General features: G+C 39.6%; 1 protein-coding gene across 2 annotated transcripts in view; it reads left to right on the top strand.

Annotated features, from left to right (window-relative positions):
* Positions 1 to 518: 518 nt before the first annotated feature.
* LOC138977338 (uncharacterized) overlaps positions 519 to 13,714 on the top strand; it is a 54,140-nt gene continuing 40,944 nt past the window's right edge. For both annotated transcript variants that reach the window (XM_070350241.1, XM_070350242.1), the window contains exons 1-2: positions 519 to 641; positions 6,696 to 6,747. In XM_070350241.1, the coding sequence (XP_070206342.1) occupies positions 6,696 to 6,747 (52 nt within the window). In that variant the 5' untranslated portion in view covers positions 519 to 641. The remainder of the gene's footprint in view (positions 642 to 6,695; positions 6,748 to 13,714) is intronic.

A 13,714-nucleotide genomic window follows, 5' to 3' on the forward strand; every position in this document is an offset into this window, starting at 1 on the left:
CACCTTCCCGTAAAGCAGAATGACCTGGATACTGTTAATGGTGTAATCAGTCACCTTCCCGTAAAGCAGAATGACCTGGATACTGTTAATGGTGCAATAAGTCACCATCCCGTAAAGCAGAATGACCTGGATACTGTTAATGGTGTAATCAGTCACCATCCCGTAAAGCAGAATGACCTGGATACTGTTAATGGTGTAATCAGTCACCATCCCGTAAAGCAGAATGACCTGGATACTGTTAATGGTGTAATCAGTCACCTTCCCGTAAAGCAGAATGACCTGGATACTGTTTATGAGTCTGTACGTTCAGTTGTACTTAAACAGTGTTCCGAACTATTTTGAATTTTGTCTTAAATGTACCACCATATACACTTTAGGAATGGGTTGTTTACTGTTTTGGAAGTGGGTTATTGTTGGGTTTATTTTTAGTGTGCATGATTTTGTTTTTAACTTTTGGTGTATACGTGCCGCCATACAAGTGGAGTACACTATTTAAGTGTGGTTGAAGATAGCTATGGTCACAATCCAGAGAGCAGACATGCTCCAGTGAACTTGGAAACGCCTGTGTACAGTAACAAGGCGCGAGAAATATCGTGTGAGCCAGAGGACTTCTGATACAGGTGTCAATTAAGAAGAAGAGGGTAACGTATATTTTCCGTCCTTTCGTGCTTCGTGACGAGGAACTAATAAATATGATACTTAAATTAAAAAAAGTACAGTAATACATTCATAAGACCATATTATGTATATATATCATATCTACAGAGAAAGCTTGTACTTTTCTTAATCCAGGCCAGAGATGGCAAGGAATTTGTGACAGGTGATTCAAACATTTCCATATTTGAAAATAGTGCTATTTTTGTTGTTGTCCAAAGCTATATTGAGAAATCAAACCGCTTTGGGACACCTTAGTTCGATGTTGTTGGTGTTTTTTTTTTTAATAGGGATTCCCAGTCACCATCTGCCTTTAGAACAGCCCTCAAAACACACATGTTTAAGTTAGACCTCTGAAGGAGATCCCATGATCGGTGAGTCATCGGCGCTGCCACGTGTATTATATACTAAAGTGTGGCGTTCATGAGGATGTGTATGTGCCTGTGTGTGTTGTACTAGAATAACGTATGCGTACATGGAATGACATTGCGGGTTACCTGAACATTGACAATGACGAAAGAAAGATTGTGTGTGAGTGTGTGCGCGCGTGTGTGTGTGTGTGTGTGTGTGTGTGTGTGCGTGTGTGTGTGCATGCGTGTGTGGGTGTGTGTGACCATGTTTGAATTTATTCGGATTTAGTTCTCTTTCCTTGTTTGTATTATGATTGTGTAAGTGTAAAGCGCTCTGGGCTCGTCACCACGAGGTTTACGCGCTATATAAGTAATCGTTATTATTATTATTATTATTAATATATTACTTGGGGCCCATCTACTTTTTGATATTTTGTTGTGTCTTTCGTTCTCGTTTTGTATGTTTTCGTTTTCGGTATTGACACAGATTGTGTTCGATAATTCAAACTAAGTTTTCCTTGTTGTTTTTCTCCTTTTTTTTATATTTAGTCAAGTTTTGACTAAATATTTTAACATCGAGGGGGAATCGAAACGAGGGTCGTGGTGTATGTGTGTGCGTGTGTGCGTGTGTGCGTGCGTGCGTGTAGAGCGATTCAGACCAAACTATTGGACCGATCTTTATGAAATTTGACATGAGAGTTCCTGGGATTGATATCCCCATACGTTTTTTTCATTTTTTTGATAAATGTCTTTGATGACGTCATATCCGGCTTTTCGTGAAAGTTGAGGCGGCACTGTCACGCTCTCATTTTTCAACCAAATTGGTTGAAATTTTGGTCAAGTAATCTTCGACGAAGCCCGGGATTCGGTATTGCATTTCAGCTTGGTGGCTTAAAAATTAATTAATGACTTTGGTCATTAAAAATCTGAAAATTGTAAAAAAAAAAAAAAAAATTATAAAACGATCCAAATAAATATTTTATTCTCCATCATTTGCTGATTCCAAAAACATATAAATATGTTATATTCGGATTAAAAACAAGCTCTGAAAATTAAATATATAAAAATTATTATCAAAATTAAATTGTCCAAATCAATTTAAAAACACTTTCATCTTATTCCTTGTCGGTTCCTGATTCCAAAAACATATAGATATGATATGTTTGGATTAAAAACACGCTCAGAAAGTTAAAACAAAGAGAGGTACAGAAAAGCGTGCTATCCTTCTTAGCGCAACTACTACCCCGCTCTTCTTGTCAATTTCACTGCCTTTGCCATGAGCGGTGGCCTGACGATGCTACGAGTAAAATGGCATTGCGTTTCATTCTGTGAGTTCGACAGCTACTTGACTAAATATTGTATTTTCGCCTTACGCGACTTGTTTCTTTTTGCTTTCTTCTCTCTTTTCTTGATCATATTCCGCCATGAAATTTCAGGCATGTTTATGTGAGCACTTATCATAAGTTTTAAACTTGTTATGCTCCTTCTTTATGATGATGTTATACTATCATGTGTCTGTTTACGAATAAAATACCGTTTAAAAAAAAGGAATTTGTGTTGAAAAACGTGTTTCGGGCTCTCAGCATTGTTTGGTACTTTGAAGACCATAGAGTCATTTTGCAATGTACTTTTGTCATTGTCAACTCTTTTTAGTAATAAGATAATCATTCTCTAAGTAATCTATTGACATTTCACACCATTGTGAAACATGTTGACGCTGAATATTGTTTTGAGCATCAGTGCTGTCATTGGGAAATACTCATCGTCCAGACTATAACTGTCTAATCGTTTTGCTCTTACGTGTATTTTCACCAGAAATGGTGTATTTGTGCAGTAACAGAGTGACATTTTAAGAATTACCCAGGAAATATTTTAGATTTTTTTAATTATATTTTTTTTAATGTATTTTATTTTGTCATATTTTGATTATGTTTTTTCCCCCATTTATTTATTTTTTACAAGGACAACACAAGCAAACAATGGGGACATTATGAACGTACTACCTGCTTAATAATAATACAGTCAAATAATAATACAGTCAAATAATAATACAGTCAAAGAACGAAAAAAAAAGAAGAAAAAAAGACATATATATATACACAAATCATCACATCTCTGCACAACCTAGCCTACTATCTAACCAACTTTTCATATGAGGACCATAATTCTACAAATTTGGGAATGTTACCAGCAATGAAACTTGAATATTTTTCTATTTCAAATCTGTATTTCAAATTCCTTAAAAATATTTCTAACAGTGGCCTTGTCTCTTGTAACTTACTCTTATAAATATAAAACTTTGCAAACAAAATAATAAAATCCAAAACCACATCTACGTTAACATTGTTGATACAACCAAACAAAATAAATTCTTCTGTAAAAAGAACATTTGCGCAGTAAATACAACTTCTGTTAACAAATCTTCCAAATCAGTCCAAACTTTCCGACTAAGTGGGCAATACCAAAATATTTGGGAAATTGTTTCATTTTCATTTTTACAAAAGGCACAAGAATCTTTTGAACAAATAACCGGCTAGCAACACCAAGAATGCGATGAAGCAATCTGGTCTGGAACCATCTTAACTGTGTGTCCTTAGTTGTTTTAAAACACTTATCAAAAACCTGTTTCCAGTTCAGATTGTAAAATACATGCCTGCAGGGTTATCATCAAATCTTTATTTCAAAAAAACTTCTTTAATTGCCTGCATGTTTGCCTCTACGAATAATCTGCCACGGTTTATAATCCCTAATCTAAAAACCATTTAACGAATCAATTTGTACTTTTCTCTGATATTTTCGTAAGGACCTAATCACTCCTTCATAAAATAAAAAATTAGTTTGAACAAAAGGAAAATTTAACTTAAATTCTTCAAAAGTAAAAAAACTTCCATTTAAATGTAACAACTGATGGACAAACACTACATCATTTTCAATCCATTTACAATTGTACCGTGGTCTCGTATAATGTTCAAATTGTAATGTATATGTCGTGCCGAATTCACGAAATTGCCGAATTCGCGGAATCGGCAACATTTTTGCCCATTAAGTGAAATCGGCAGCGTTTTGCCGAAAATGCGGAAAGGCTTCTAACATTTGCCCATTTTGCAAAAGCGACAGCCAGTCTGTTACTTTTTGTGTCACCAGAACATTGCATTAACATTGCTTTATCTCCCTACTATGTTTTTTATGGTCTATGTTGGTCTGTGTCAAGCATAACTCCGGAAATGCACGAAAACTACACTTTCTGCAATAACTTGTCATAACTTATCGATTATTGCGATATCTATCCATTGGAGTATCTAGTTGTCTAAGTGTGATGATATCCCAGGCATTTGAGAACCAAAACGTGGCTGCCGATTTCGCAAAATGGGTAAATGTTAGAAGCCTTTACGCGATTTCGGCAAAACGCTGCCGATTTCACGTATTGGGCGACGTTTTGCCGATTGAGATGCTTGAGATGTATGTTGTGCTTATATATTCCCAGAAAATAAGATCTGTTTATAAATGTGAAGAATTTGCTCTGTTATTGCCTCCAGGGACCTTTTTAGAGTAAATCAAAACATACTGCAAAGTTCTTCTTTTTACATTTAGTCAAGTTTTGACTAAATGTTTTAACATAGAGGGGGAATCGAGACGAGGGTCGTGGTGTGTGTGTGTGTGTGTGTGTGTGTGTGTGTGTGTGTGTGTGTGTGTGTGTGTGTGTGTGTGTGTGTAGAGCGATTCAGACTAAACTACTGGACTGATCTTTATGAAATTTTACATGAGAGTTCCTGGGAATGATATCCCCGGACCTTTTTTATTTTTTCGATAAATACCTTTGATGACGTCATATCCGGCTTTTTGTAAAAGTTGAGGCAGCACCCTCTTTTTTTAATCAAATTGATTGACATTTTGGCAAAGCAATCTTTGTCAAAGGCCGGACAGCTTGGTGGCTTAAAAAATAATTAATGAATTTGGTCATTAAAAATTGGAAACTTGTCATTAATTTGGTTTGTTAAACGATCCAAAAACATTTTGATCTTATTCTTTGTCATTTTCTGATTCCAAAAACATAAACATATGTTATATTTGGATTACAAACAAGCTCTGAAAATTAAAAATATGAAAATTATGATTAAAAATAATTGTCCGAAATCGATTTAGAAACAATTTCATCTTATTCCTTGTCGGTCCTTGATTCCATAAACATATCGATATGATATGTTTGGATTAAAAACAAACTCAATACGCTAAGTTCTATTTTATCAGAGTACGTTTGCGTGTGCTTATACCTAGTGATATTGTAAAGCGCATGGTGCTTTTAGTTATGCGCTATAGAAATCTCCTTAATAAATAAATAAATAAATACAGAAAAGCGTGTTATCCTGCTCAGCGCGACCATTACCGCACTATTCTGGCTTGTCAATTTCACTGCCTTTGCCACGAGCGGTGGACTGACGAAACTACGAGTATGCGGTCTTGGTGAAAAAATGCAGTGCGTTCAGTTTAATTCTGTGAGTTCGACAGCTTGACTAAATGTTGTTATTTCGCCTTACGCGACTTGTTTTTTTCTGGAAGACGAATCTGTCCCAATAAATACATGTTTTATCAAAGAAAAGTCGCAAAATCGTCAATTTCGACCCATAGTTTATTCAAATATAACTTTTAAGGAACAAAACAATAAAACAAATTTCTGATGACACACACACACACACACACACACACACACACACACACACACACACACACCCTGATTGCCTGCTGTGGTCATTTTATTTCTGGGGGAAAAACCCCCACTGGTGGCGTTTACGAACTGAGTTCATGGAAAGAAATTTCCGCTGTGCACAGACAGCACCCAGGCTGTTCAATGTTGTTCGATGCTGTTCAATGTTGTTCAATGTTGTTCAATGTTGTTCAATGTTGTTCAATGTTGTTCAATGCTGTTCAATGTTGTTCAATGCTGTTCAATGTTGTTCAATGTTGTTCAATGTTGTTCAATGTTGTTCAATGTTGGCCATTTTGGCATGTGTCTTTGCAGGTAGAGGAGTGTGTCTTTGCAGGTAGAGGAATGTGTCTTTGCAGGTAGGGGAATGTGTCTTTGCAGGTAGAGGAATGTGTCTTTGCAGGTAGATGAGTGTGTCTTTGCAGGTAGAGGAGTGTGTCTTTGCAGGTAGAGGAATGTGTCTTTGCAGGTAGATGAGTGTGTCTTTGCAGGTAGAGGAGTGTGTCTTTGCAGGTAGAGGAGTGTGTCTTTGCAGGAAGAGGAGTGCTCTTATCTCATGTAAAAGCCTGGTCAGATCTGAAATGGTAAGTAAAACTGTTTTCACGGCCGGAAAGAGCGGGCCTTGAACGTCCCGGTACCTCGAGATTCTCCAGCAGTTGTTACATTGTGTTTTCACGGCCGGAAAGAGCGGTCCTTGAACTTCCCGGTACCTCGAGATTCTCCAGCAGTTGTTACATTGTGTTTTCACGGCCGGAAAGAGCGGTCCTTGAACTTCCCGGTACCTCGAGATTCTCCAGCAGTTGTTACATTGTGTTTTCACGGCCGGAAAGAGCGGGCCTTGAACTTCCCGGTACCTCGAGATTCTCCAGCAGTTGTTACATTGTGTTTTCACGGCCGGAAAGAGCGGGCCTTGAACTTCCCGGTACCTCGAGATTTTCTAGCAGTTGTTACATTGTGTTTGATCAATGTTCTGTTTGTTTCTCCAACAGATGGCTGCCTGCGTTTTCGTTTTGCTGTGCGTCTTTACCGGTGTACTCTCAGGTTGGGCAAGTTCACAATCATATGGATAAGTAACATTTGTAACATTTGTAGCATTTGTAACTACCACTTATTTTTGGATATCTACTGTGAATGATACATAGACAGTGTTACGTAGAGGTTACATGCCGAGTCTCAGTGATTATTAAAAATAATGGTCGAAGTTAGCGGATCATGAAAAATGCGAGCTTTGGTGAGCTTTTTCATGACCGCGAACTGAGACCATTATTTTTTATAATCACTGAGACGAGGTGTGTAACCTCTTTATTCCTCCTTTCTTCAGTTATTCAAAGAAAAGAGGAGGTTTTTTGCGAAAGTTTCATCGAATCCTATTCACTCAACCAGTCAACCTGCGCAGGCGATCGATTAATGCGCGGTTGTATAGTTCCGTGCAAATCATTCCATTCTGTTAACACTTCTTGTCAGTTTTCCTATTTTGGACTAAAATCAAGTACACAGATATGCTGTTATTCTGCTGTGGCGGCAAAGGCAGATATTGTGTGTACTGTATATGTTTTGGTATCGCTTAGGATAATGTTCTTTCGTCAAATGGGACTAGCAGACGAACTTTTGCACCCGTGTTCCAACGTTAAAAACTGTATGAAGTTCAGTTTTCTCGGAAAAATAGTGTATGAAACCGCTTTATGTTGTTTAAATTAATGAAATGTGTGCATTTGATTGCGTGTGATCTGTTTATTAAATGAAATATTGTTGAAAACTGACCGTCGGATTGCAGTCTGTTGTCGAAGAAACTGAGTGAAAAGAAGGGGAACTACTCTTGTCGCTAGACAAAGTATGAGTTACTTGCCTTGTGAAATTGCTTGTGATGAACGTTTGAGCACGGCAGATCTAGATTCAGAAAACAACCGAACTCATGGATTTTATATGGAGATTCATGTGTTCAGGCCTGTAGTTGTTAATTTAAATGCGGTATGTTTGTATTGTTTGCTCCAGAGATGTATACTTCGTACATTAGAGCGTTCGGAACTTTTCAGTCGCAAAAAGTAGTACCGAAACAGAACAACTTCTCAACCCATTGCACTATCGAGGATTCAGGCTGTTGCTGGGTCGTTATTTGTTTGGTTGCTGGGTCATTATCGAAAAATAACTAGCTCTACAAGTTTACAGAGGTAAAGAAGCAGAGGGGGGAATAAATTAAAAATACGGTGCATGCAGATAAGGGATGGGTGATAAACCACTAGCTTACTTAGCAGATGTTTTTGTCATTTTATATATCCACCGTAATCAACCCTGGAAGACAAGAAGGGTCTGTGTGTGTGTGTGTGTGTTTGTGTGTGTCTGTGTGTGTCTGTGTCTGTGTGTCTGTGTGTGTGTGGGAGGGGGGGTAGTCTGTGTGTAAGTGTAAGTGCGTGTGTGCGTGCGTGCGTGCGTGCGTGTGTGTGTGTGTGTGTGTATGTGTGTGTGTGTGTGTGTGTGAGAGAGAGAAAGAGAGTGAGTGAAAAAGAGAGACATATATGCATAGAGAGAGAGAGAGAGAGAGAGAGAGAGAGAGAGAGAGAGAGAGAGAGAGAGAGAGAGAGAGAGAGAGAGAGAGAGATAACTCAGAAGCATGACTAAGCTACTGATATGAATAAACATATTCTTCTACTGCTCATAATGAACAAATCACCGAGACGAACGTCCTTCACGAAACACATTTGAGTTTGTTTTTTTTCCTCTGGAAGAACTTTGAGAACTTAAACGTCACGATTTATTTTCTAGGGTGATGTTTTTTGCTCTGACGTCAATGATTTCAAAAAGGTCGAGGTACCAAAAGGTTGAAGGTCTTCAATTTGGACGCTTCGATTCCGGAACGTTTGTAGCAGAAGGCACACAAATACAGACTGTAGGATAAACAGAATACTGTCTACATGGTTTGCTGTGTAATACCATGTTTACATTTTTTTTAACACTTTTTGAAATATTGAAAATCTCGCTTTCGCTCGCATTTCAATATTAACAAGTCGCGTAAGGCGAAAATACAACATTTAGTCAAGTAGCTGTCGAACTCACAGAATGAAACTGAACGCAATGCAACGCAGCAAGACCGTATACTCGTAGCATCGTCAGTCCACCGCTCATGGCAAAGGCAGTGAAATTGACAAGAAGAGCGGGGTAGTAGTTGCGCTGAGAAGGATAGCACGCTTTTCTGTACCTCTCTTCGTTTTAACTTTCTGAGCGTGTTTTTAATCCAAACATATCATATCTATATGTTTTTGGAATCAGGAACCGACAAGGAATAAGATGAAAGTGTTTTTAAATTGATTTCAAACATTTAATTTTGATAATAATTTTTATATATTTAATTTTCAGAGCTTGTTTTTAATCCAAATATAACATATTTATATGCTTTTGGAATCCGAAAATGATGGAAAATAAGATGAACGTAAATGTGGATCGTTTTATAAAATGTTTTTGTTTTTTCACAATTTTCTGATTTTTAATGACCAAAGTCATTAATTAATTTTTAAGCCACCAAGCTGAAATGCAATACCAAAGTCCGGGCTTCGTCGGAGATTACTTCACCAAAATTTCAACCAATTTGGTTGAAAAATGAGAGCGTGACAGTGCCGCCTCAACTTTCACGAAAAGCCGGATATGACGTTATCAAAGACATTTATCAAAAAAATGAAAAAAACGTCTGAGGATATCATACCCAGGAACTCTCATGTCAAATTTCATAAAGATCGGTCCAGTAGTTTAGTCTGAATCGCTCTACACACACACACACACAGACAGACAGACAGACAGACAGACAGGCAGACAGACAGACACACATACACCACGACCCTCGTCTCGATTCCCCCCTCTACGTTAAAACATTTAGTCAAAACTTGACTAAATGTAAAAATCACAACTCGTGTATATCTGGTATCACACAGCAAGCAATGCAGTATTCTCTATGTCCCGCATGTTGCACGGTGATGAATTTTGAAGTGTATAAAAACAAGTCGCGTAAGGCGAAAATACAACATTTAGTCAAGTAGCTGTCGAACTCACAGAATGAAACTGAACGCAATGCCATTTTTCAGCAAGACCGTATACTCGTAGCATCGTCAGTCCACCGCTCATGGCAAAGGCAGTGAAATTGACAAGAAGAGCGGGGTAGTAGTTGCGCTAAGAAGGATAGCACGCTTTTCTGTACCTCTCTTTGTTTTAACTTTCTGAGCGTGTTTTTAATCCAAACATATCATATCTATATGTTTTTGGAATCAGGAACCGACAAGGAATAAGATGAAAGTGTTTTTAAATTGATTTCGACAATTTAATTTTGATAATAATTTTTATATATTTAATTTTCAGAGCTTGTTTTTAATCCAAATATAACATATTTATATGTTTTTGGAATCAGAAAATGATGGAAAATAAGATGAACGTAAATTTGGATCGTTAAATAAAAATTTTTATTTTTTTTTACAATTTTCAGATTTTTAATGACCAAAGTCATTAATTCATCTTTAAGCCACCAAGCTGAAATGCAATACCGAAGTCCGGGCTTCGTCGAAAATTACTTGACCAAAATTTCAACCAATTTGGTTGAAAAATGAGAGCGCGACAGTGCCGCCTCAACTTTCACGAAAAGCCGGATATGACGTCATCAAAGACATTTATCAAAAAAATGAGAAAAAAAGTTCGGGGATTTCATACCCAGGAACTCTCATGTCAAATTTCATAAAGATCGGTCCAGTAGTTTAGTCTGAATCGCTCTCCACACACACACACACAGACACACGCACATACACCACGACCCTCGTCTCGATTCCCCCCATCTACGTTAAAACATTTAGTCAAAACTTGACTAAATGTAAAAAGTACACATGTAGATGCATATGAGCACATAACCGAGTGCTTTGTATCGATGATGACTAAGTGATAAACTGTGTTACATCATTTACCCCTCGGGCAATAGACAAGCCATCGGCCAAGAATCCAGGAGTAGGCACAGATTGTAAAGCTTAACAAGTCGCGTAAGGCGAAAATACAACATTTAGTCAAGTAGCTGTCGAACTCACAGAATGAAACTGAACGCAATGCAACGCAGCAAGACCGTATACTCGTAGCATCGTCAGTCCATCGCTCATGGCAAAGGCAGTGAAATTGACAAGAAGAGCGGGGTATTCGTTGCGCTGAGAAGGATAGCACGCTTTTCTGTACCTCTCTTCGTTTTAACTTTCTGAGCGTGTTTTCAATCCAAACATATCATATCTATATGTTTTTGGAATCAGGAACCGACAAGAAATAAGATGAAAGTGTTTTTAAATTGATTTCGACAATTCAATTTTGATGATTATTTTTATATTTTTAATTTTCAGAGCTTGTTTTTAATCCAAATATAACATATTTATATGTTTTTGGAATCAGAAAATGATGGAGAATAAGATGAACGTAAACTTGGATCGTTTTATACATTTTTTTTATTTTTACAATTTTCAGATTTTTAATGACCAAAGTCATTAATTAATTTTTAAGCCACCAAGCTGAAATGCAATACCGAAGTCCGGGCTTCGTCGGAGATTACTTCACCAAAATTTCAACCAATTTGGTTGAAAAATGAGAGCGTGACAGTGCCGCCTCAACTTTCACGAAAAGCCGGATATGACGTCATCAAAGACATTTATCAAAAAAATGAAAAAAACGTCTGAGGATATCATACCCAGGAACTCTCATGTAAAATTTCATAAAGATCGGTCCAGTAGTTTAGTCTGAATCGCTCTACACACACACACAGACAGACAGACAGACAGACAGACAGACAGACAGACACACATACACCACGACCCTCGTCTCGATTCCCCCCTCTATGTTAAAACATTTAGTCTAAACTTGACTAAATGTAAAAAAGAAAACACACTAGTAACCAAGTTAGGTACGTTGAATATTTTTTCAGACTGTAAATGTAAATGTATAGACTGTAACGCAACTTATATTTGTTTTATAAATACTACTTTATGAAAGTATTTTAAGGGAAGAATTGTATGACAGTAAACGCAGTTTTCACAGATAAAAGCTGTATTTTGTGATTGATTCTAAATGTGACAATAATCGTGCCAGACATTTAGTCAAAGGGAAAGATTTCTTCTTGTCCTTATTGTCCGTCATTTTCACATTTAGCTTTTCTATCAATCTGTCTGTCTGTCTATATGTCTGTCTGTCTGTCTGTCTGTCTGTCTGTCTGTCTCTCTCTCTCTTTCTCGGTCACACACACACACACACACACACACACACACACACATACACACACACTACACGCAGACACACACACACACACACACACACTACCACCACCACTACCAACAACAAAAACAACAACAACAACACCACCACCACTAACAACAACAACACCATACCCCACCACCACCACAAACAACACCATACCCCACCACCACCAACAACACCATACCCCACCACCACCAACAACAACACCATGCCCCCCCACCAACAACAACACCATACCCCACCACCAAAAACAACAACACCATACCCCACCACCAAAAACAACACCATACCCCACCACCAAAAACAACAACACCATACCCCACCACCAACAACAACAACACCATACCCCACCACCACCAACAACAACACCATACCCCACCACCACCAACAACAACACCATGCCCCACCACCAACAACAACAACACCATACCCCACCACCAACAACAACACCATACCCCACCACCACCAACAACAACACCATGCCCCACCACCAACAACAACAACACCATGCCCCCCCACCAACAACAACACCATACCCCACCACCACCAACAACAACACCATACCCCACCACCACCACCACCAACACCATACCCCACCACCACCACCAACAACAACAACACCATACCCCACCACCAACAACAACACCATACCCCACCACCACCAACAACAACACCATGCCCCACCACCACCAACAACACCATGCCCCACCACCACCAACAACAACACCACACCCCACCACCACCACCAACAACACCATACCCCACCACCACCAACAACAACACCATACCCCACCACCACCACCAACAACACCATACCCCACCACCACCAACAACACCATACCCCACCACCACCACCAACAACACCATACCCCACCACCACCAACAACACCATACCCCACCACCACCACCAACAACACCATACCCCACCACCACCACCAACAACACCATACCCCACCACCACCACCAACAACACCATACCCCACCACCAACAACAACACCATACCCCACCACCAACAACAACAACACCATGCCCCCCCACCAACAACAACACCATACCCCACCACCACCAACAACAACACCATACCCCACCACCACCAACAACACCATGCCCCACCACCACCACCAACAACACCATACCCCACCACCAACAACAACACCATACCCCACCACCACCAACAACACCATACCCCACCACCACCAACAACACCATACCCCACCACCAACAACAACACCATACCCCACCACCAACAACAACACCATACCCCACCACCACCAACAACAACACCATGCCCCACCACCACCAACAACACCATACCCCACCACCACCAACAACACCATGCCCCACCACCACCACCAACAACACCATACCCCTCCACCACCAACAACAACACCATGCCCCACCACCACCAACAACACCATACCCCACCACCACCAACAACACCATGCCCCACCACCACCACCAACAACACCATACCCCACCACCAACAACAACACCATACCCCACCACCACCAACAACAACACCATACCCCACCACCACCAACAACACCATACCCCACCACCACCAACAACAACACCATACCCCACCACCACCAACAACACCATACCCCACCACCACCAACAACACCATACCCCACCACCAACAACAACAACACCATGCCCCCCCACCAACAACAACACCATACCCCACCACCACCAACAACAACACCATACCCCACCACCACCAACAACACCATACCCCACCACCACCAACAA

This window comes from Littorina saxatilis, linkage group LG9 (genome assembly GCF_037325665.1).
Source record: "Littorina saxatilis isolate snail1 linkage group LG9, US_GU_Lsax_2.0, whole genome shotgun sequence".
Taxonomy (NCBI): Eukaryota; Metazoa; Mollusca; class Gastropoda; order Littorinimorpha; family Littorinidae; genus Littorina; species Littorina saxatilis.